Source organism: Bufo gargarizans, chromosome 7, assembly GCF_014858855.1.
Source record: "Bufo gargarizans isolate SCDJY-AF-19 chromosome 7, ASM1485885v1, whole genome shotgun sequence".
Lineage (NCBI taxonomy): Eukaryota > Metazoa > Chordata > Amphibia > Anura > Bufonidae > Bufo > Bufo gargarizans.
In genome coordinates this window covers 8,354,336-8,374,948 of record NC_058086.1, presented here as the reverse complement: position 1 = coordinate 8,374,948, position 20,613 = coordinate 8,354,336, and the positions used below count along the sequence as shown (strand labels likewise).

Sequence of the window (20,613 nt, the reverse complement as noted above, 5' to 3'; positions counted from 1 at the left end):
GATGCATGTATGGGATATCTATGCCACACGTTGACAACATACACATCACATACCCCCCGCACAAACACTCATACGTCACAAACAGCAAGAGAAACAGGGCGAAACTCAGATCATGGCACAACACACTGCAAATGGTTTAAATGGCCACAATAATAGGCTACTTACCGCAAAGTAATGACCAGTCTTTCCACTGGTGGGATGCAGTCCCGCATGAAGGTGTCCTGACGCTGCAAATGAGGAGACAACAGAACCAGGAGCTCGTCAAAGCTGGGAAACAAAAAAATGTTCATGGTTAACTATACAAAAAGCACAAAACACTTAGCTTAACCATTGCAAAAACATTGCAACCACGTATACGTACTAACCTGTGGATGGACATCCTGGTGTAGTCCAAAAACTTGTCCTCATGGGCACGGAGGTTGGCATACAGTGCCCAGAACTGGCCCCTCTCCTGTCTATTCGCAATCACAGGATGGACCCAGAAACGTCGCCTGCTGTCCCGCCTTCTCCTCAAGCGTTCCAGGTGGATAGCTGCAACAAGTGCCGCAACACGTCGCCGTCTATAGCATTCCATGATGACTACAAACCACACACTCTACCAACACACATGGAATTTCACACCTCCAATGCCCTAGGATTGGCCAAACTTCATATACACAGGGATATTTGCTGATTGGACAACACTGGAGTCAATCACAGAAACGCGCGTCAAACGCGCGTTTACTATTGCAAAAAACGCGCATAAAAACGCACATAAAAACGTGCGTAAAACGCGCGTCTCAGAAACGCTCAGGTCTGAACCCAGCGTTAGAGTGGTTTGCATTTTGTTTGTAGGATATCCTGTTGACACAGAGACATGCTGCTGAAAAACAATGATTTTTGAAGCTGCAAAAAAATAAGCAAGTCGGCTGATCAAGACAGGTTGATTTTCAGCTGAAACAATGTTCCTATGGACAAAGTTCCATATTATACTGAATATGTTTCAACCTGGTTGGTACAGTATTATTAACTGCCTTATAGCATACTTTACATAGAGCTCATACAGTATAGCTTTTGCTCACCAGTTGTTCATTTCATTCTATCAGCACCTACAGTGCCTTGCAAAAGTATTCACCCCCTTGACTTTTTCGTGTTTTGGTGCCTCACACCCTAGAATTAACATGGATTGTTTGAGGATTTGCATCATTTAATTTACAGAACATGCCCACAATTTTGAAGTATTAATTTTTTTATTGTGAAGCAAACAACAAATGGGATAAAATAACAGAAAAAGTCAATGTGCATAATTATTCAGCCCCCTAAAGTCAACACTTTGTAGATCCACCTTTTGCGGCAATCACAGCTCCAAGTCGCTTTGGATAAGTCTCTATGAGCAGGGCCGGCCTTTGGGGTGTGCGGGCTGTGCGGCCGCACAGGGCGCCATAGCAACAGGGGCGCCGGGCGGCCGACAGCCCGCAATGTAATATGGGCAGGCGAGGCGGCACTTATGTTTTCCCAAGTATTCAGCAGGGGGCGCCCGGCGCCCGTTGCGGTAAAAAAAAAAAGTTGCTTATATAAGTTGGGGGCGGCTGGCGGCGCCCCTCATTCTGCGCCGCCTGAGTGGCTTGCCGCTCTAAAGAATCCTGCCTGCGCCTGTTAATGTAGCGTGGCCGAGCTCTGTTAGGTCCGCGGTACAGGAGCTTTTGTTTCCTGTACCCGGCCGGACTGACAGGAAGTGCTCACTTAGTGTGCACTTCCTGTCAGTCCGGCCGGGTACAGGAAACAAATGCTCCTGTACCGCGGATCGAACAGAGCTCGGCCACGCTACACTAGAGGTACACTAGAGTGACAAGGGGGGAGGAAAGAAAGAGAGAGAGTGACAAGGGGGGAGGAAAGAAAGAGAGAGTGACGAGGGGGGAGGAAAGAAAGAGAGAGAGTGACAAGGGGGGAGGGAAGAGAGAGAGTGACAAGGGGGGAGGGGGGAGGAAATAATGAGAGTGATGGGGGGGGGGGGGAAATAATGAGAGTGATGGGGGGGGAAATAATGAGAGTGATGGGGGGGGGGAAATAATGAGAGTGATGGGGGGGGGGGAAATAATGAGAGTGATGGGGGGGGGGGGAAATAATGAGAGTGATGGGGGGGGAAATAATGAGAGTGATGGGGGGGGGGGAAATAATGAGAGTGATGGGGGGGGGGGAAATAATGAGAGTGATGGGGGGGGGAATAATGAGAGTGATGGGGGGGGGGAAATAATGAGAGTGATGGGGGGGGGGAAATAATGAGAGTGATGGGGGGGGGGAAATAATGAGAGTGATGGGGGGGGAAATAATGAGAGTGATGGGGGGGGGGAAATAATGAGAGTGATGGGGGGGGGGAAATAATGAGAGTGATGGGGGGGGGAAATAATGAGAGTGATGGGGGGGGGAAATAATGAGAGTGATGGGGGGGAATAATGAGAGTGGGGGGGGGGAATAATGAGAGTGATGGGGGGGGGAATAATGAGAGTGATGGGGGGGGGGAATAATGAGAGTGATGGGGGGGGGGAATAATGAGAGTGATGGGGGGGGGAAATAATGAGAGTGATGGGGGGGGAATAATGAGAGTGATGGGGGGGGAAATAATGAGAGTGATGGGGGGGGGGAAATAATGAGAGTGATGGGGGGGGGAAATAATGAGAGTGATGGGGGGGGAATAGTGAGAGTGATGAGGGGGGATAGTGAGAGTGATGGGGGGGGGAAATAATGAGAGTGATGGGGGGGGAATAGTGAGAGTGATGGGGGGGGATAGTGAGAGTGATGGGGGGGAATAATGAGAGTGATGGGGGGGAATAATGAGAGTGATGGGGGGGGGAAATAATGAGAGTGATGGGGGGGGGGAATAATGAGAGTGATGGGGGGGGAAATAATGAGAGTGATGGGGGGGGAAATAATGAGAGTGATGGGGGGGGGGAAATAATGAGAGTGATGGGGGGGGGGAAATAATGAGAGTGATGGGGGGGGAATAGTGAGAGTGATGGGGGGGGGAATAATGAGAGTGATGGGGGGGGGGATAATGAGCGTGACAAGGGATGGGCGGGGTGGAATAATGAGTGACAAGGAGAGGGGGGATAATGAGAGTGACAAGGGAGGGGGGGGGGGGGGGGGAGAGAATGACAATGGAGTCCCCAGAGCCAGACTGCAGCCAGAGTCCAGATCATCTTATTGTCCTGGTGGTAAGTAGACAATGCAATATGTTTATTATTTAATTGTTTAGTTATTAATACTACATTGGAAACAAATTTTCTCAGCTGGACACCGGCCGACACTGTGCATGCGCTGGGAGCCTCACCAGCGTTTAGGGTAGGGAAAAAGCACTGGCCCGTACGTAATTTTTCCCTTCCCTAACCGCTGGTGAGGCTCCCGGTGCATGCGCAGTGTCGGCCGGTGTTCAGCTGAAAACATCCATCCGATCACTGCGCATTGGCCCATAGTTTTTCCCTACCCTAACCGCCGGCGAGGCTCCTGGCGCATGCGCACTCTGCTGTGAAATTTCCCTAACCTGTCGTTGTGCGCCTGCGCGGCGCTGCACACCTCCTCACGTCATGTCCGGTGCGACCGGAAGTGACGAGGGTAGGGAAATCTCACGAACTAGGGAAGTATAACATTACACCGGCCTTTGGGGTGTGAGGGCTGGTAACTACTTGGTTGGATAGTCAGCCAGCCTATGCCATGATGCCAGCAACAAGCAGTGTTTTTTTTTTTTTTTTGGGGGGGGGGGGGGCGCCACAAGGTTAGCTCGCACAGGGCGCCTGAACACCTAAGGCCGGCCCTGTCTATGAGCTTGCCACATCTTACCACTGGGATTTTTGCCCATTCCTGCTTGCAAAACTGCTCCAGGTTTGCGCTTGTGAACAGCAATCTTTAAGTCTGACCATAGATTTTCTTTTAGATTGAGATCTGGGCTTTGACTATGACTAGGCCATTTCAACACATTTACATGTTTCTCCTTAAACCAGTCAAGTGTTGCTTTAGCAGTGTGTTTGGGGTCATTGTCCTGCTGGAAGGTGGACCTCCGTCCTAGCCTCAAATCACGCACAGAGTGGTACAGGTTTTGCTCAAGAATATCCCTGTATTTAGCACCATCCATTTTTCCCTCAACTCTGACCAGTTTCCCAGTCCTGGCTGCTGAAAAACATCCCCACAGAATGATGCTGCCACCACCATGTTTCACTGTGGGGATGGCGTTCTTTGGGTGATGTGATGGGATGGCGCCAGACATAGCGTTTTCTTTGATGGCCAAAAAGTAAAATTTTAGTCTTATCAGACCAGAGCACCTTCCTCCATACATTTTGGGAGTCTCCCACATGCCTTTTCCCAAACTCACAACGTGCCTTTTTGTTTTTAACTGAAAGAAATGGCTTTGTTCTGGCCACTCTGCCATAAAGCCCAACTCTATGGAGCGTATGGCTTGATGTCGTCCTATGTACAGATGCTCCAGTCTCTGCTGTGGAACTCTGCAGCTCCTCCAGGGTCACCTTAGGTCTCTGTGCTGCCTCTCTGATTAATGCCCTCCTTGCCCGGTCCATGAGTTTTGGTGGGCGGCCGTGTTTTGGCAGGTTTGCTGTTGCGCCATGTTCTTTCAATTTGGTTATGATAGATTTGATGGTGCTCCTGAGGATCATCAAAGATTTGGATATTTTTGTTATAACCTAACCCTGACTTTTACTTCTCAACAAAATTGTCCCTTACTTCTTTGGAGAGTTCCTTGGTCTTCATGGCAGTGTTTGGTTAGTGATCCCTCTTGCTTAGGTGTTGCAGCCTCTGGGGCCTTTCAGAAAAGGTTTGTATATGTAATGATAGATCATGTGACACTTAGATTGCACACAGGTGGACATCATTTCACTAATTATGTGACTTCTGAAGGTAATTGGTTGCACCAGAGCTTTTTATGGGCTTCCTAACAAAGGGGGTGAATACATACGCACATGCCATTTTTCTGTTTTCTATTTCTAAACAATAGTTTTATTTATAAATTTTTCTCATTTCACTTCACCAACTTAGACTATTGTGTTCTGATCCATCACATAAAGTTCAGATTAACAAAACATTGAACTTAAGGCTGTAATGTAACAAAATACGAAAAAAGTCAAGGGGGGTGAAAACTTTTGCAAGTCACTGTATGTACTTAGTTGATGACTGCAATGACACTTTCATTTTTTCAAATTTTTGAACTTTATACTGTTGCACATTTGCTTATATTGATATCATCTTTAGAGTTGATTTGCATATATAATATAATAGCTATAGAACAGTTATAGCTCTTGGTATTTTGCAGAGATTAATATGAGGATACCATAATCATGATATTTTAATAATACTAACGGACCCATATATTTTAAATACATTTTTAATTATTGGATCATTGTGTAATTAAATCATATTGTTATCTGTAATCTATATATTTAATAATAAAATATTTTAAACAACATTATTTCGTATTAATAGTAACTAAGTTTTTTTTTGGTGTATGCTCCTATGGAATTCTGTTCCCAATTATCGGCCTGTGAAAAGGGCCCTATGGTAAAGGGTAGACTGGCCATCTACGTGACTTCTATGTCATGAAACGTGGTATGAATAGGACAGGTGATTGTAAATTAGGCTTTATCTCTTGACATACGGCTCCCAAACCTTACTGTGGCTTATTGAATGGGAATCCCCTCAGCCATAGTCCAAAATCTAGTGGACTGACTTTCCAGAAAAAGTGGGGGTGAAATAGCACCAAGTATACCTGCATGCACATACAACATGAATACAAAAAAATCTCTTTATACTCTCACATACCACCTGTCAATGTACCCACTGAGCAATGGTGACTATGCAATAACCACACAGAGCTGATACTACAGATTAATGACCACATCAATGTGCTAACAGGTTTCTTCTACATGATAGTGCCATAAGTATTAGTGAACAGACAGCAGTGCCCATTCTGCAGTGACGGCCGTGTTTGAATAAATGCTTGCATGTCATCCTTACTTTCATACTTTGCAGATTACGGTCTCTTTGTCTCTCCATTTTCCAGGCGTCTGCCTTGCACTTATCAAGGGTAGTTGTTCTCTGGCGATATTCCATTTCATAACGGTTTTGGCTGTCCTATGTCATAGCAGAAGATAAAATAATAAAACCAAGTTCAACGTGAGCAATAAAGCTATATAAATATGTTGTACAAGGTTATCCCTTTACACATAGGAGCAAAACTGCCAAACTGTTAGCACGTCATGGATGTTGATATCTATTAGAATATTGTTATTGTCCCTCTGCCGTCTCCTTATCTACTTACACAGCATATAAGTGCCATAAACACCTGAAACTACCCGGGGAAGTACAAGGAATTAGATTTTTCCCTATATCGCAATTGTTAGAAATCAAGAAAAATGAGTAAGTGGAGTATATTAAAAAAATGCAAATAATGCAAGTACCGGTATATGTTTCCCTTTAAAGTGGTTGTCCAGTTTTCAAAACCCATTTTCATATACCCCCATTAAGGATTTCTGACTTTGCAGAAAAACCTGGAGTGTTCTGTTGCTTGTGGAAGAAAGATAATTTAAGCTGTACTTACCCCTCCGTCTGGCAGCAGGTGACGTAGTCTCAACTGCACTAAGACTGCTCCGGTCCCAATATATACTGGATATGTAGCCGAACAGGAAGACTCGGGAACACATCTGGTCAAGAGCCCTTAGCTGGTCTGAGCCTATGGAGATGGCAGCAGTGGCAGCTCGATGGAGGGGTAAGTACTGACAAATCTATCTTTCCTCTGCCTGGTCAGAACACTTCAGGTTTTTCTGTAAAGCCCAGAGAATCCCTTTAATAAAGTGCTATCCCATGTTCAGAATCCTCTTCTCTTGGCCATAATGAGAGCCGATGTAAGAGTGCCTCTCGTTCAGGACGACCTGTCCTGTCCTACATTACACAGACATCCTATTGATTTGAATGGACCTGGACAATTTTAGTTTTTGCCTTTTCATTTTTTCCTTTCTTCACATTTTTATTCACATTGCAATATGAGGGCCTTTTTTTGTGGGACAAGTTGTATTTTTAAATGGCACCATTTACCATATCCTGTACTGGAAAACGGGAAAAACTGAAATTCCACAATGTTTTTTTATTTTTATTATTACTGCATTCACTATCAGTGGGTCAGTACAATTACAGCGTTACCAAATTTGTATAGTTTTTAATAAAGGGGTTGTCTCACTTCAGCAACTGGCATTTATCATGTAGAGAAAGTTAATATAAGGCACTTACTAATGTATTGTGATTGTCCATACTGCCTCCTTTGCTGGCTTGATTTATTTTTCCACTGCATTATACACGGCTCATATCCAGGGATTACGGCCACCTCGTATTTGTGCTCCAGCCACCAGAGATGTTGTCGCTTTTTGCTATAGTATGCAAGCACAGCAACCACTGGATTGGATTGTATAATGCAATCCAAAAATGAATCAAGCCAGCAAAGGAAGCAACAAGAGCAAATAAAAATCCATTAGTAAGTGCCTTATATTAACTTTCTCTACATGATAAATGCCAGTTGCTGAAGTGAGACAAGTTTTTCTATTTTAAAAAAATACAAACTTTAGAAAAAAATTGTTTTCTTAGCATTGCCATTTTCTGATACCTATAACTCTTTTATATTTCCATCTACAGAGCTGTGTGAGGGCTTGTTTTTTGTGGGGCAAACTGTTTTTATTGGTACCATATTGGGGTACATAAACATTTTGACCAGTTTTTATTCAACTTTTTATGGGGTGGGGGATGCAATGTGACCGAAAAATGGCATTCACCATGCAGGAAAAACATTTCTTAATTTTTATAGTGGCAATACCTGTTATGTTTATGTTTTAATTGATTAAATTAAATTAAATTAATTCATTTTTATATGTAAAATTGGGAAAGAGTGTGATTTGAATTTTTAATACTTTTTTACTTGTTTTAAACTTTTCAGGCAGTCTGCTAGGATAGCCCCCCTCCCCTTCCCTAACCTCCACAGATGCTGCAGTCGCTAGGGACACCGGCATCTGTGTGGTCAATTGACCGTGATCGGCACCATCGCCTATCCCGTGTCATCTGTATTATACAGCCGTCATCCGCCATGTTTGGAACAAACTCATGTGTGAGCCCCCTCCATACAACCCCTTAACGCTTATGACCTACATCAACGTGATTACTGTTAAGGGGTTTAACTCTTACTGCCAGGTTTGCCCACAGATTACAGAGGATCTCTGTAGATATAGTGAACTGCGTCTTGTCAAGGGAGAACACCTTAAAATGTAGCAATGTGGCAGTCTTAAGAACACTTTGAACAAGAGTCATAAAACTGACTAAAATAAAAACTCTACCAATCACAGCACAACTTTCATTTTGTATTCTGCTTTTGAAAAATGAAAGCCGAGCTGTGATTGGTTGCTTTGGGCAACAACTACAGTTTTATAAATCTACCCCAGTGTCTTTATACCACATCTGCCCAAATAGTTCGCCATCTTAGGCATTTTTTTATTCATTTAGTTAATTGCCTGTTACTGTCAAGTGTGTACCTTTACATTAGAAGATGAATCGGAGGGGAACATGTACTGGATGTGTAGAACAGGATATGTATTGTAAATGAGACTCACTCGTATAAACTGCATGTCCAGCTTTGTGTTCTTGTCCATTTGTTGTATAATCTCGACATGTAATGTCTGAAACTAGAAAACAGACATTTTTATTCTGGCTCATATCAACAAGGAATCTTGTATCATTGATATTAATGGATGATGGTTTAAAAAACAAATGACTAATTTGTCCACAGTTTTTCAGTCAGTTGAGTGAACTTGCAGAGCAAAAAATACAAACAGTGGGGAAGATTTATCAAACTGGTGTAAAGTAGAACTCGCTTAGTTGCCCATAGCAACCAATCAGATTCCACCTTTCATTTTTCACAGCTCCTTTGCTTAGTTGCCCATAGCAACCAATCAGATTCCACCTTTCATTTTTCACAGCTCCTTTGGAAAATGAAAGGTGGAATCTGATTGGTTTTTATGGGCAACTAAGCCAGTTCTACTTTACACCAGTTTGATACATTTAACCCCGTTTTGTCTCCTGGCTCCTTAGGCTGCTTTCACTTGGCCGTGTGGTCTGTGAAATGCATTCCGTGTGATGGCCATATCTTCTGTGGCTCAAGTCAGCTAAACCCACAGTACAATGATCTATGATGCTCCGAGTTCCAGCTAATATGATGGTCTAATGTCCAGTACTGAAATGATACTGTGGGTATAGGACAGTATAGCCGTTGGGAGGCTGGAACTCAAAGCATCAAAGATCACTATAATATAGTGAGTTCATCTAGCATGAGTCACAGTCATTCTGGAAAATATGGCCATCACACACAGCATGTTTCTCAGACCAGACACAGCCATGTGAAAACAGCCTAAGGGCTCATGCACACAAACGTAATTTTAGTCCGAATCAGTTCTGCATTTTTTGCGGGTTGAATACGGACCCATTCACCTCAATGGAGCCACTAAAAATGCAAACAGCACACTGTGTGCTGTCCACATCCATATGTCTGTTCTGTGGTATGCGCAAAATAAAACATGTCTTATTCTAGTCCGCATTACGAACAAGGATAGGACTGTTCTATTATGGGCCGGGCGTTTCGTTCTACAAAATGCAAAGAAAAAACTTTTGTGGTCCAGCTTCCCATAAAAACTTGCAGCTTTATTAATAACAATAAAAAACTGTTATCCAAACATGAATCACATACAAGATCCACGATGTCTACGGGTTTCAGACTCCACAATCTCGGTCCTTACTCATGATATACAGAAAAGTGAATGTTCACCTCTCTTTAAACATGTGGTGCACCAGGTAATCAAGACTTCGGCATCACATGCTCAAATGCACCAAAAACCAACACTCAATGCATCAAAAAGAAAAGACAACATGTATATAATACTGAAAAACTATTAAAATAGTTGTTTTAACAATATTGTAAAATCAGAACGTGTTTTCTGTTCAGACATCCAATATACCTCAATGCTAAATTTGATTGTATCTATCTCCTCATTGAAGCATTCAGCTAAAGCTGGAATGTCCGCCACATCGCTGACCCATATAATCAACAGATCGTCTATGTAGCATCCATACACTTGATATTGTCTAAAAAAGCATTAGCTTCCATAAATAAAAACGGTGTTTCCCACCAAGCCATTAAACTATTAGCTATGGAAGACAAACATTTCGCTGTCACGCCCTGCCCTGTGGGTGTTCTGAGGAGATCTGACAGAGTTGCTGCACGTGACTCGATCTGACAGTTTGTTTTGTTGTGGGTTTGAACTGAATCCCACCTCCTCCCAGGTGTTGTTCTTTAGGTAATTGGTGAGGGTATTTATTCCTCCCTCTCCCTATAGCCTTTGCGGGTTATAGTTCTGCCTTGTGTGAGCTCTGGAAGTTTGGTGGATTGTCAGCTCCAACTCATCTCTAGATAAGTCCTTTTCCCTTTTTCCTTCTGTCTCTGTTTTTACTAGGCCTCTAGAGTGACGCCAGCTCCTTTGGTTGTTGAAGGAGCTGGGTGTCTCTTTCCCTCTTCCCTACAGCTGAGGGTTTGGTTCAGTGTGTTACAGTCTTAGGTACGTGGGCGTGTGCATATCTACCATCGAGATATGCACATGGGCATAGCAGCTTAGGGAAAGTTTTTTAGGAATTGCTCCAATGCTCAAGTCAGGGGGGCTGCCGGGAGGAAAATGGAGGTATGTCCGGGTTCAGCTCTGGACCCGGACAACCCCTTTAAGTAGACATTTAGAAAAAATTTGAAAAAGATAATATATTAGTAAGCTAATATGCTTCAGCGCTGACAGGACTGCCATCATAAAATAAATCATTTGCTGATCAAATTAACCCTTTCCAAATCAGACTGTCCATCCTAAAAAGGGAAGAAAGATATAAAATACAGCCAAACATTAAAACATGGCACACGCAGTACTGGCAGCAACATTAAGCTGTAAGGTGGGAGCTACCATCCCCTTACAGAGCAATATAACTGCACTTTATATTGCCATGCATCTAAAAATGGCTAGATGGATAGAAATATCTGTAAGTAAAACAAAAATAGTTACCAAACTTTGACTAAAGTTCTAAGTTTTATTTTATTAATATATAGCAAGCTTTATGTTTTAGCTGGAAATTCACTTTAAATAGTACAACTGGTAAGAGAGAAGTAGAAAACAATATTTCTCTAAGAGTATATACATATATATCAACATTTCCTTACCAATGAATTGAGCCCAGCGCTTGTATTCTTACAGCTGTCAGCCATCTGGATAAGTAGTTGACCTGTGATGTTAAAAGGGAGAACACAGTTATGTAATGGACTATGCCAGTGTCTGCTATGCCTTTTTTCGCAGTCATTTACAGGCATATCCTCCTGACTTCTCTCCCCATACACACTTCTTGTTGTACCTAGCTAAAAATAAATACGAAAAATGGCTGCACTGACTGCAGGCAGAGAAGATGGGTGCACGTTCCAGGGGAATCGACCTCTTACCTCACTTAATAGATCCAGAAAAAGGACGGCACTCCGGTCTTGAAAAAGTGAAATTATTCTTTAATCAACCTTGCGGTACAACGTTTCGGCTCCAATACTGAGCCTTTCTCAAGCACAAGTACAAATCAAGTGACTGCAGTTATATAGGTGAGTTAATTAAATTACAAGTCATGTGATCACATCACGTCCCACCCAAAGGGTGTGTTTAAAGCTAACAATTACATAAACATGGTTACATGGAATACAAGTGCAGAAAATAGAGCAAATGTCATCAATTACATATATCTGATATTGACACAACATAAAACATCAATCAAGTGCGTGCATCAGACATTGGCAAACTATGGTGAAAAAAAGGAGGGGGGCGGACCCATCGATCACATACTTGAACAAGTACACAGTCGGTGGATGCGTCCAGGAAGTGTAAAACATACCGAGGGAGGAGCTGAGAGACGAACCAGAGGACACATTGAAAAACTAGAAAGTCACAACTATGCGATCGCTGGATCCTGTGTATAACTCACTGTTGTACCGGAGCGGCCTGGCACCAGGAAGGGGATAGTATCTGCTGCGGGTCGCCGTGCGTCATCAAAGGCCGATCTCCGCTTCCACGTCACCACAGCGTCATTGCATCCGGCCTAGGTGTATCACGGCGCATGTCCCGTTCACATCCCATCTCGGGACACCATCTTGAAAACTGGAAAGATGCCCTTAACCCGTATTTGGACACCCACATTAAGGTACATCAGGGTATAGCAGACCAGATCAGCACGGACAGCCCGGAAACCAGATTGTCCTCATGCCATACCCAGACTGGAGCCCACCGACACCACGAAAAACGTTATGTATAGGGGGTTATCCATCACAGGTGTCCGGTCGCTTTAATACCCAAGAGGGTTCTCCTCCGGTGTGTACCCAGGTGTTGCAGGGAGCAAATCTAAACCAGACAGATGATAGAACAACCGTAACACCATAACGGCCCAACTGTGGTGCCCCTGGTGCATACCGGATCCAACAGTGAAAATAGCTAAATATAGCTAAATATAGGTACTTTTCAGGTGCAAAGCAACTTACTAAGTGTGTATTCACACAACCCTGTCACGGACACCGGCCATGTGCACGCCGCATTGCGGTGTGGATCCATAAACTACAATGGATCCGGGATCCACAAGTTGCGGCATAGAATAGGACATATCTTATCTTTTGCAGCATGGCTACATGGGCCCATATACACACTGAAGCCCTTCCAAGTGCATCCGGGTCCATGCTGCAGCGCCGCAAATTACATGTCCTATTTTTTGCAGTTTCTTTCGGATTGCGGACCCATTGAAGGCAATGGGTCCACAACACAATGTGGTTTGCACATAGTTGGTGTCCGTGTTTTGTGGATTAGCAAAATGGACATGGTCGTGTAAATGGACCCTACAAGATAAGAAACTATGGGGGAGATTTATCCCCCCAGCACCTGAAATCTTTGTGACTTTTGCTCCTTCTCCATGTTCGGCATGTTTGTTAAAAGAGGGTGCGGCCTCGCTCCTAGTTGGCATAGCTCTCATATCTGGCACATGGACCAGCCAGAATTATTAAGTGGTATGTGCCTTGGAATAATTTTGGTGCATCATGCATCCCCCCAATTAAAGGGGATTTTCAGGCTCCTGATATTGATTAATATCTAAACGTTGAGGGTCTGACATCCCGGCACCCCCACTGATCAGCTGTTCCAAAGCATGCTGATATGCCTGATTAAGAACCACAGTGGGATAACTCCTCCGTCAAAACCGTTGTCATAGATCATGAGCGGCATGGTGAAAATCACACATGGCGGAGCAATTGCGGCGCACTCTAAGGTACTGCCCCTTAGGAATGCCCCGTTTTAGTACTGCCGGATGGTAACTGTCCCATTCCAGCAGACTATTGGTGGCAGTCTTCTTCTTAAATAGGCGAGTACCTATCATGTTGTTGGCTCCTTTGTAGATGGTCAGGTCCAAAAATGTGATTGATGAAGAGTGAATCTCTGAAGAGAAGAACAGTCCCCAATTGTTAATGTTCAAATATTGCACAAATGCAGTAAACAATTCAGGGTCCCCTTTCCATAGAATCAGGACATCATCGATAAACCTAAGCCATGTGATCCCCGAAAACAATATCATGTTCCCAGCCTCCCAGGTAAAGGTTTGCATATGTCGGGGCACAGGGGCTTCCCATAGCAACACCCTTTATCTGGTGGTAAATCATATTGTTAAACAGGAACGTGTTGTGGTCCAGAATGAACCTCAACAATTCTAATACGAGGCCATTATGTGGCCAAAGATGTGTGCCACGTTCCTGCAATCAATTTAGCTTTATCGTCTGCTTGCAATGTGTCTGCCTGGACTTTTGAGCTAATTTTCTTACAAGCCACTTAATCACCATGATAATTTTAATCCGCCTTAGTAGTCCCTAATAAACTTTTTTGGGGGGGCTAGCGCATCTATCGCCTCCCCTTCCCCCCCCCCCCCACTCCCCCCCCGTCACGGGTAGTACCTGTAAGGAGCTTGCAGCATTGGAGCCAGGGAGTTTACGTGTTCTCGCTTCTTCTGCCTCTGGTCCCTCCGCTGCATGATTGGTTGCTGCCCGTCAGGTGGGTGGAGCCTCAGTGCTTAAATTCTTTGAATTGGCGGACGCAACAGTGCCGAAACGCGCTGCTACATGTTGTGAGGTGGCAGGCACGCTCTATGTCGCTTGTCTGCTGAGGACTTAAAATACTAATTTAGTGCTCCTGATGAAGCACTATATTGTGCTGAAACATGTTGCACCACAACTGTTAGCCAATTGAGTCCATGTGGGAAATATGGCCACATGATATTAATTATTTATTCTCAGGGGGTACATTTTGGTTGCTGAGATTACTCATCCTAGGTAGAAGGGTCGTAGCAAGAGTTTTAGGGTCCATTCACACATCCGCAATGTGTTTTACGGATCTGCAAAACACGGACAGCGGCAATGTGCGTTCCGCATTTTGCAGACCGCACATTGCCGCCACTAATAGAATATGCCTATTCTTGTCTGCAATTGCGGACAAGAATAAGACATGTTCTATTTTTTTCGGGAACAGAATTGCAGACCCGGAAGGGAGGGTCAACAATTCTGTGTCCGGGCAGCACATCATGCTGCCCCATAGAACTCTATGGGTCCGCAATTCCGTTTAGCAAAATAAATGCGGAACGAAATTGCGGATGTGTGAATGGACCCTTACTGCTATCTTAGCTATATAGGCAAGAGAGAAAGTAGCTTGCCACATAGTGTTGGTAGCACACAGTTACAACTTGAGACAAACAAAACGTTTTATCCACTGTTTCGAACGTTACAGAAATAGAGGTGTCTGAGTTCCCCGCTCCTTCTCTATGGGGGTTACACTATTTAGTGGAGTCACATAGGCGGATCCAGTCAATGTGTTTTTTTGTCTTTTGTTTTCTTTACACTGTTCATTTTGAGGTATTTTCAGCCACTTTTAATTTTGAAATTCAATAAAGATTTTTTGTTTTCATTTTAAAGCATCCCTTCTCGCAAGCCAGGTGGAAAGATGCACCAAATTTAACAAAGTACGCCATTTGATAAATGAAACTGACTTCAAATATTACCCTGGTCATGTGTTCACCCCCTTTGTTCTAGAAATACTTGATAAGTAAAAATTTTGCTACTTCAAATGAGTTACCGGTATTATATGCAAATTAATGTGGCTTTCCAGTTTATGCAATTCAAGCTTATTGAATGTATGATTACAAGTTCTGCAACTTTCTAATAAACTGTTAATGTCTGTAAAGCTCTGCGGAATATATAAGTGCAAAGAATAAACATCAATCTAATGTATTTGACATTTTTGGTGCCAAATTCACATTGAATTTCCGGTTGTGTCGGGTGTAAATATCTGGCCACTACCAGTTTTGTACTATCGTGTCTGAAGAAGCCAACAGCCCATTGGGGAAACACTTTACACATTTTATGTTTTTACTTTTTGTATGCAACAAATGTCGTCCTCTTGATGGTCTGGCAGCTCCCCATATTCTGGTTTTTATTTCCTTGCTAATATGCTTGTTCTAGAATTTGTTCCTGGAATGGTTTCTAATGTGACTGTGTGGGCAATACTGTATACTGTCACATGCTCTGTGCCCCCTGCATATAGTGCCACATGCTCTGTGCCCCCTGTATAGTGTCACGCTCTGTGCCCCCTGTTTGTAGTGACACACATTCTGTGCTGCATGCATATTGTGCCACTTTCTGTGCCCCCTATAAATAGTGCAACACGTGTGCTCCATAATGTAAAGATGCTCTCCTCTCCCCGATCCCGTGCTGTCATCCAGCAATGCAGCCCTGGCCTCTTCTCTGGCCAGGCCTGCTCCTGTAGAATGTTGTCACTGTTGTCACCCTCTATCACAAAAAAAGATTGCATCTGTGTCCTGGCAGGGGGGGGGGGGGGGGGGGATCGAAGTGCAGATGCAATTGTGTACATGGCGGCAATGATGAGGGCCCCGGCCAGGACTCGGGTGAAGCAGGGAGGTGACTGGATGGCCAGACCTGCCTTCAGTGCACTTAACTGCTCATTTGCACATGGATTAAAAGTACTTTTTGTCCAGAAGGAAGCAATGGATCACTTTGAAAGGTTCAGCTGAGCCAGCCCTACAAGACACTGTGCCTGGTTTATCCGTGAATTTCCGGGTGACAGGGGCTGCCTTTAAGATGAAGGTGAGAGTCTGGTTGAACGTTATAACTAGGGTGTGAAAAAGGCCACTATGACATTTTTTTCAGTATCAAAGTCCTTTGTTATTTGAGTGAATCACTACAGAGAGAAAAGATAAGCACTTGAGATTACAATAGTTACTTCCTGGAACAGATTTGTTTTACACCAGGGAGGCAGAACTCTCTAGTAATGAAAAATACTGCCAAGGCCGCTTGATTTTTCAATTTTTTTATTCTCTGTCACTTCTAGTAGTCAAAAATAGTCAGATATGTTAAAATTTGGGTTGTAGGTAAGAGGTGATAAATAAGAGGATACAATTTGGTTGGATGAGTTTATCATTTATTTCCTATTGTCTGTATAGCTACAACATATTTGCCACAAAATGGGAAACTGGTACATTTGAATTATTCGTAAAACATTATATTCCTACTGGCAGAACCCAGCATCTTCAGCTGGCTCCACTAAGACGGAGCTGGTCTAACCACTGAATGAAAATGAATCCATATAGAACAAGAACATGGCCTTTGTGTAATTGTACTCTAAACTTTATCACTGCAGGTCTAACTGGGAATTCGCCAATCAACCCATACAAAATACACATGTAGAAATAGTCATCTTGATTCTTAAGGGGCCTTTACACTGTCCGAACATCGGGCAGATCATTGCTAGCAAGCATTCCTAGGAACCCTCTTTACTGATAATCTGCCAGAGTAAAGGTGCCGCTGATTACCTGATGAACGAGCAAAACACTTGTTCATCGGGTAATAGGATCGTTTGTGCGGTCATCTAAATCATTCTTTGCCGGCAGCAGATCGTGCAGTATAAACAGCCTCTGCTGCCAGCAAACAATGATTCTGTATGGGGGCGAACAATGGCATTAGAGATCGCTCCTCCCCATACTGTGGAGGAGATCGCTCCACTGATGAGTGGGCGATTGTTGGGAAGGAACGCTTCCTTCCCGACAATAGTCTGTTCAATTGAGCAGCATTCTGGGGCCTTCAACAAGTAAACAATGGAAACTTTTAATTGACTTCTCCAATGGCACCGAATGTGACATGATAATGCACTGTGATGTAATATCACGCTTAGGTTTACAATTGCTCTATCTGTAGACCCTAGTAGAAGGTGATTGTCTCCAAAAAGATTGTCTTCTGGACATTTGGAGCCATGTTGCATTAGAGGCCCATTTTTGTGTCAGAGCTTGAGCTCATCAGTGGATCCATTGGTGCAACCGTGGACACTCGCACTATCCAGTCACATGATAGAATAAGATATATAACAAGTGCTGCCAGAACGTAAATATATATATATATATATATATATATATATATACAGTACAGACCAAAAGTTTGGACACACCTTCTCATTCAAAGAGTTTTCTTTATTTTCATGACTATGAAAATTGTATATTCACACTGAAGGCATCAAAACTATGAATTAACACTAGTGGAATTATATACATAACAAAAAAGTGTGAAACACCTGAAAATATGTCATATTCTAGGTTCTTCAAAGTAGCCACCTTTTGCTTTGATTACTGCTTTGCACACTCTTGGCATTCTCTTGATGAGCTTCAAGTAGGTAGTCACCTGAAATGGTCTTCCAACAGTCTTGAAGGAGTTCCCAGAGATGCTTAGCACTTGTTGGCCCTTTTGCCTTCACTCTGCGGTCCTGCTCACCCCAAACCATCTCGATTGGGTTCAGGTCCGGTGACTGTGGAGGCCAGGTCATCTGGCGCAGCACCCCATCACTCTCCTTCATGGTCAAATAGCCCTTACACAGCCTGGAGGTGTGTTTGGGGTCATTGTCCTGTTGAAAACTAAATGATGGTCCAACTAAACGCAAACCGGATGGAATAGCATGCCGCTGCAAGATGCTGTGGTAGCCATGCTGGTTCAGTATGCCTTCAATTTTGAATAAATCCCCAACAGTGTCACCAGCAAAGCACCCCCACACCATCACACCTCCTCATCCATGCTTCACGGTGGGAACCAGGCATGTAGAGTCCATCCGTTCACCTTTTCTGCGTCGCACAAAGACACGGTGGTTGGAACCAAAGATCTCAAATTTGGACTCATCAGACCAAAGCACAGATTTCCACTGGTCTAATGTCCATTCCTTGTGTTCTTTAGCCCAAACAAGTCTCGTCTGCTTGTTGCCTGTCCTTAGCAGTGGTTTCCTAGCAGATATTCTACCATGAAGGCCTGATTCACACAGTCTCCTCTTAACAGTTGTTCTAGAGATGTGTCTGCTGCTAGAACTCTGTGTGGCATTGACCTGGTCTCTAATCTGAGCTGCTGTTAACCTGCGATTTCTGAGGCTGGTGACTCGAACTTACCCTCCGCAGCAGATGGGACGCTTGGTCTTCCTTTCCTGGGGCGGTCCGCATGTGAGCCAGTTTCTTTGTAGTGCTTGATGGTTTTTGTGACTGCACTTGGGGACACTTTCAAAGTTTTCCCAATTTTTCAGACTGACTGACCTTCATTTCTTAAAGTAATGATGGCCACTCGTTTTTCTTTACTTAGCTGCTTTTTTCTTGCCATAATACAAATTCTAACAGTCTATTCAGTAGGACTATCAGCTGTGTATCCACCTGACTTCTCCACAACGCAACTGATGGTCCCAACCCCATTTATAAGGCAAGAAATCACACTTCTTAACCTGACAGGGCACACCTGTGAAGTGAAAACCATTTCAGGTGACTACCTCTTGAAGCTCATCAAGAGAATGCCAAGAGTGTGCAAAGCAGTAATCAAAGCAAAAGGTGGCTACTTTGAAGAACCTAGAATATGACATATTTTCAGTTGTTTCACACTTTTTTGTTATGTATAGAACTCCACATGTGTTAATTCATAGTTTTGATGCCTTCAGTGTGAATCTACAATTTTCATAGTCATGAAAATAAGGAAAACTCTTTGAATGAGAAGGTGTGTCCAAACTTTTGGTCTGTACTGTATATATTCTGCTAATATTGTGAAGTTGACATTTAACATTCTGCGACTTCATCAGGACCATATAAAATGGTTGGACCTTGTACTGGCAAAGTTCAATTACATACATATACACACGCCGGTCAATCACTCACTGAGCTGATATCTGTACAGTCATGGTTATCGTAGTCAGAGAGTCCAACACTTTGTAGTCCACTGATAAATAGCTCTGAATCAGTCAGGTTCAATGTAGAAATCACCAGTAGGTCCCATCTCTGGCTATCTTCAATCTGCACTCCTTAAAGTCACTGTCATTAAATAGTGGTGCATGCAATAAGGACATAGTTAACAGTAAAATCTTCAGAAAAATTCACAGAAAATCCACAGTGTCAATTTTGCCGAAGATATACCATAGATTTCAAAATTTTATGCCTGCTGTGAAATCCTGTGAATTTTTCCACTACGTGTCTCTAGTTCAGTTTAACCCTTTAAAACATTAGCTCTTGAAAGGCTCATCAGCGTAACATATAATGTGGGTGGAAATAAGGTTCATCACATAAAACGAAGCAGCAACTGCTCGTTCGGGTTCGGCAGTGAACCCATTCATTTTAATACGCTTAAAACAGATGTCAAACTGCTCACCCTGACATTAGCTTCAGTCCTTCACACCCTTTCATTCAGTCTAGTATGTCTACTATGGAGGAGGTTTAGGCTGGGGTCATAAGGGTTGGAAAATTCAGCAGAAAAATTGCAACAAAAATTTGGAACAAAACTGCATGCATTACATGTGTTGGCCTCTCTTGTGGCTGGGACCGCAGGAGTGAGCATAGGCCAGCTTCTTTTCCTATATTATCCAAGCATGACCACTGCTGGTGGATTGGAAGTTGGTTGTAACCATAGAAATGAGCAGTGTATAATGTGATGGAAAAATGAATCCAGCCAGCAAAGGAGGCAATATGGACAATCACAAAACATTAGTAAGTGCCTTGTATGAACTTTGTGTAAATAATAAATGTAATTTGCTGAAGTGAGACAGCCCCTTTAACACTGTGTAACATAAAGAATGCTGGATACAACTGATCATTTAGTTAATGAGCTCAAAGTACAAACACGAGACACGCATTTTGAGTCGTCACTGACACCTTTCAGCCATCCTTCCTGAATGCCATGCACCATAATGTGATTGCTGGACATTTATTTGGATACCACATCCACACCAGCAATTCTTAGTTCTACCTGAATGTAAAAAGGTTACTGGGTATCTAAAATATGGGGCAAAACCACAGATAACATATCACCATTACAACTGTGCCAAATTATAATTTGTCCATAGAAGACAAGTGCGTTGAGAATAAAACTACTCCTTCTTGATGTCTGTTGAGATCCTACCCTACATTTTTGGAGAGGGGAGGGCAGCATTACCTTCAGGG

At 43.3% G+C, this 20,613-nt stretch overlaps 1 protein-coding gene across 2 annotated transcripts in view; it reads right to left on the bottom strand.

Annotated features, from left to right (window-relative positions):
* BAIAP2L2 (BAR/IMD domain containing adaptor protein 2 like 2) overlaps positions 1-20,613 on the bottom strand; it is a 73,571-nt gene that overhangs the window by 35,988 nt on the left and 16,970 nt on the right. For both annotated transcript variants that reach the window (XM_044301961.1, XM_044301962.1), the window contains exons 4-6: positions 11,264-11,325; positions 8,628-8,699; positions 5,995-6,111 (exon numbers count right to left, since the gene is read on the bottom strand). In XM_044301961.1, coding sequence (XP_044157896.1) covers positions 5,995-6,111; positions 8,628-8,699; positions 11,264-11,325 — 251 coding nt within the window. The remainder of the gene's footprint in view (positions 1-5,994; positions 6,112-8,627; positions 8,700-11,263; positions 11,326-20,613) is intronic.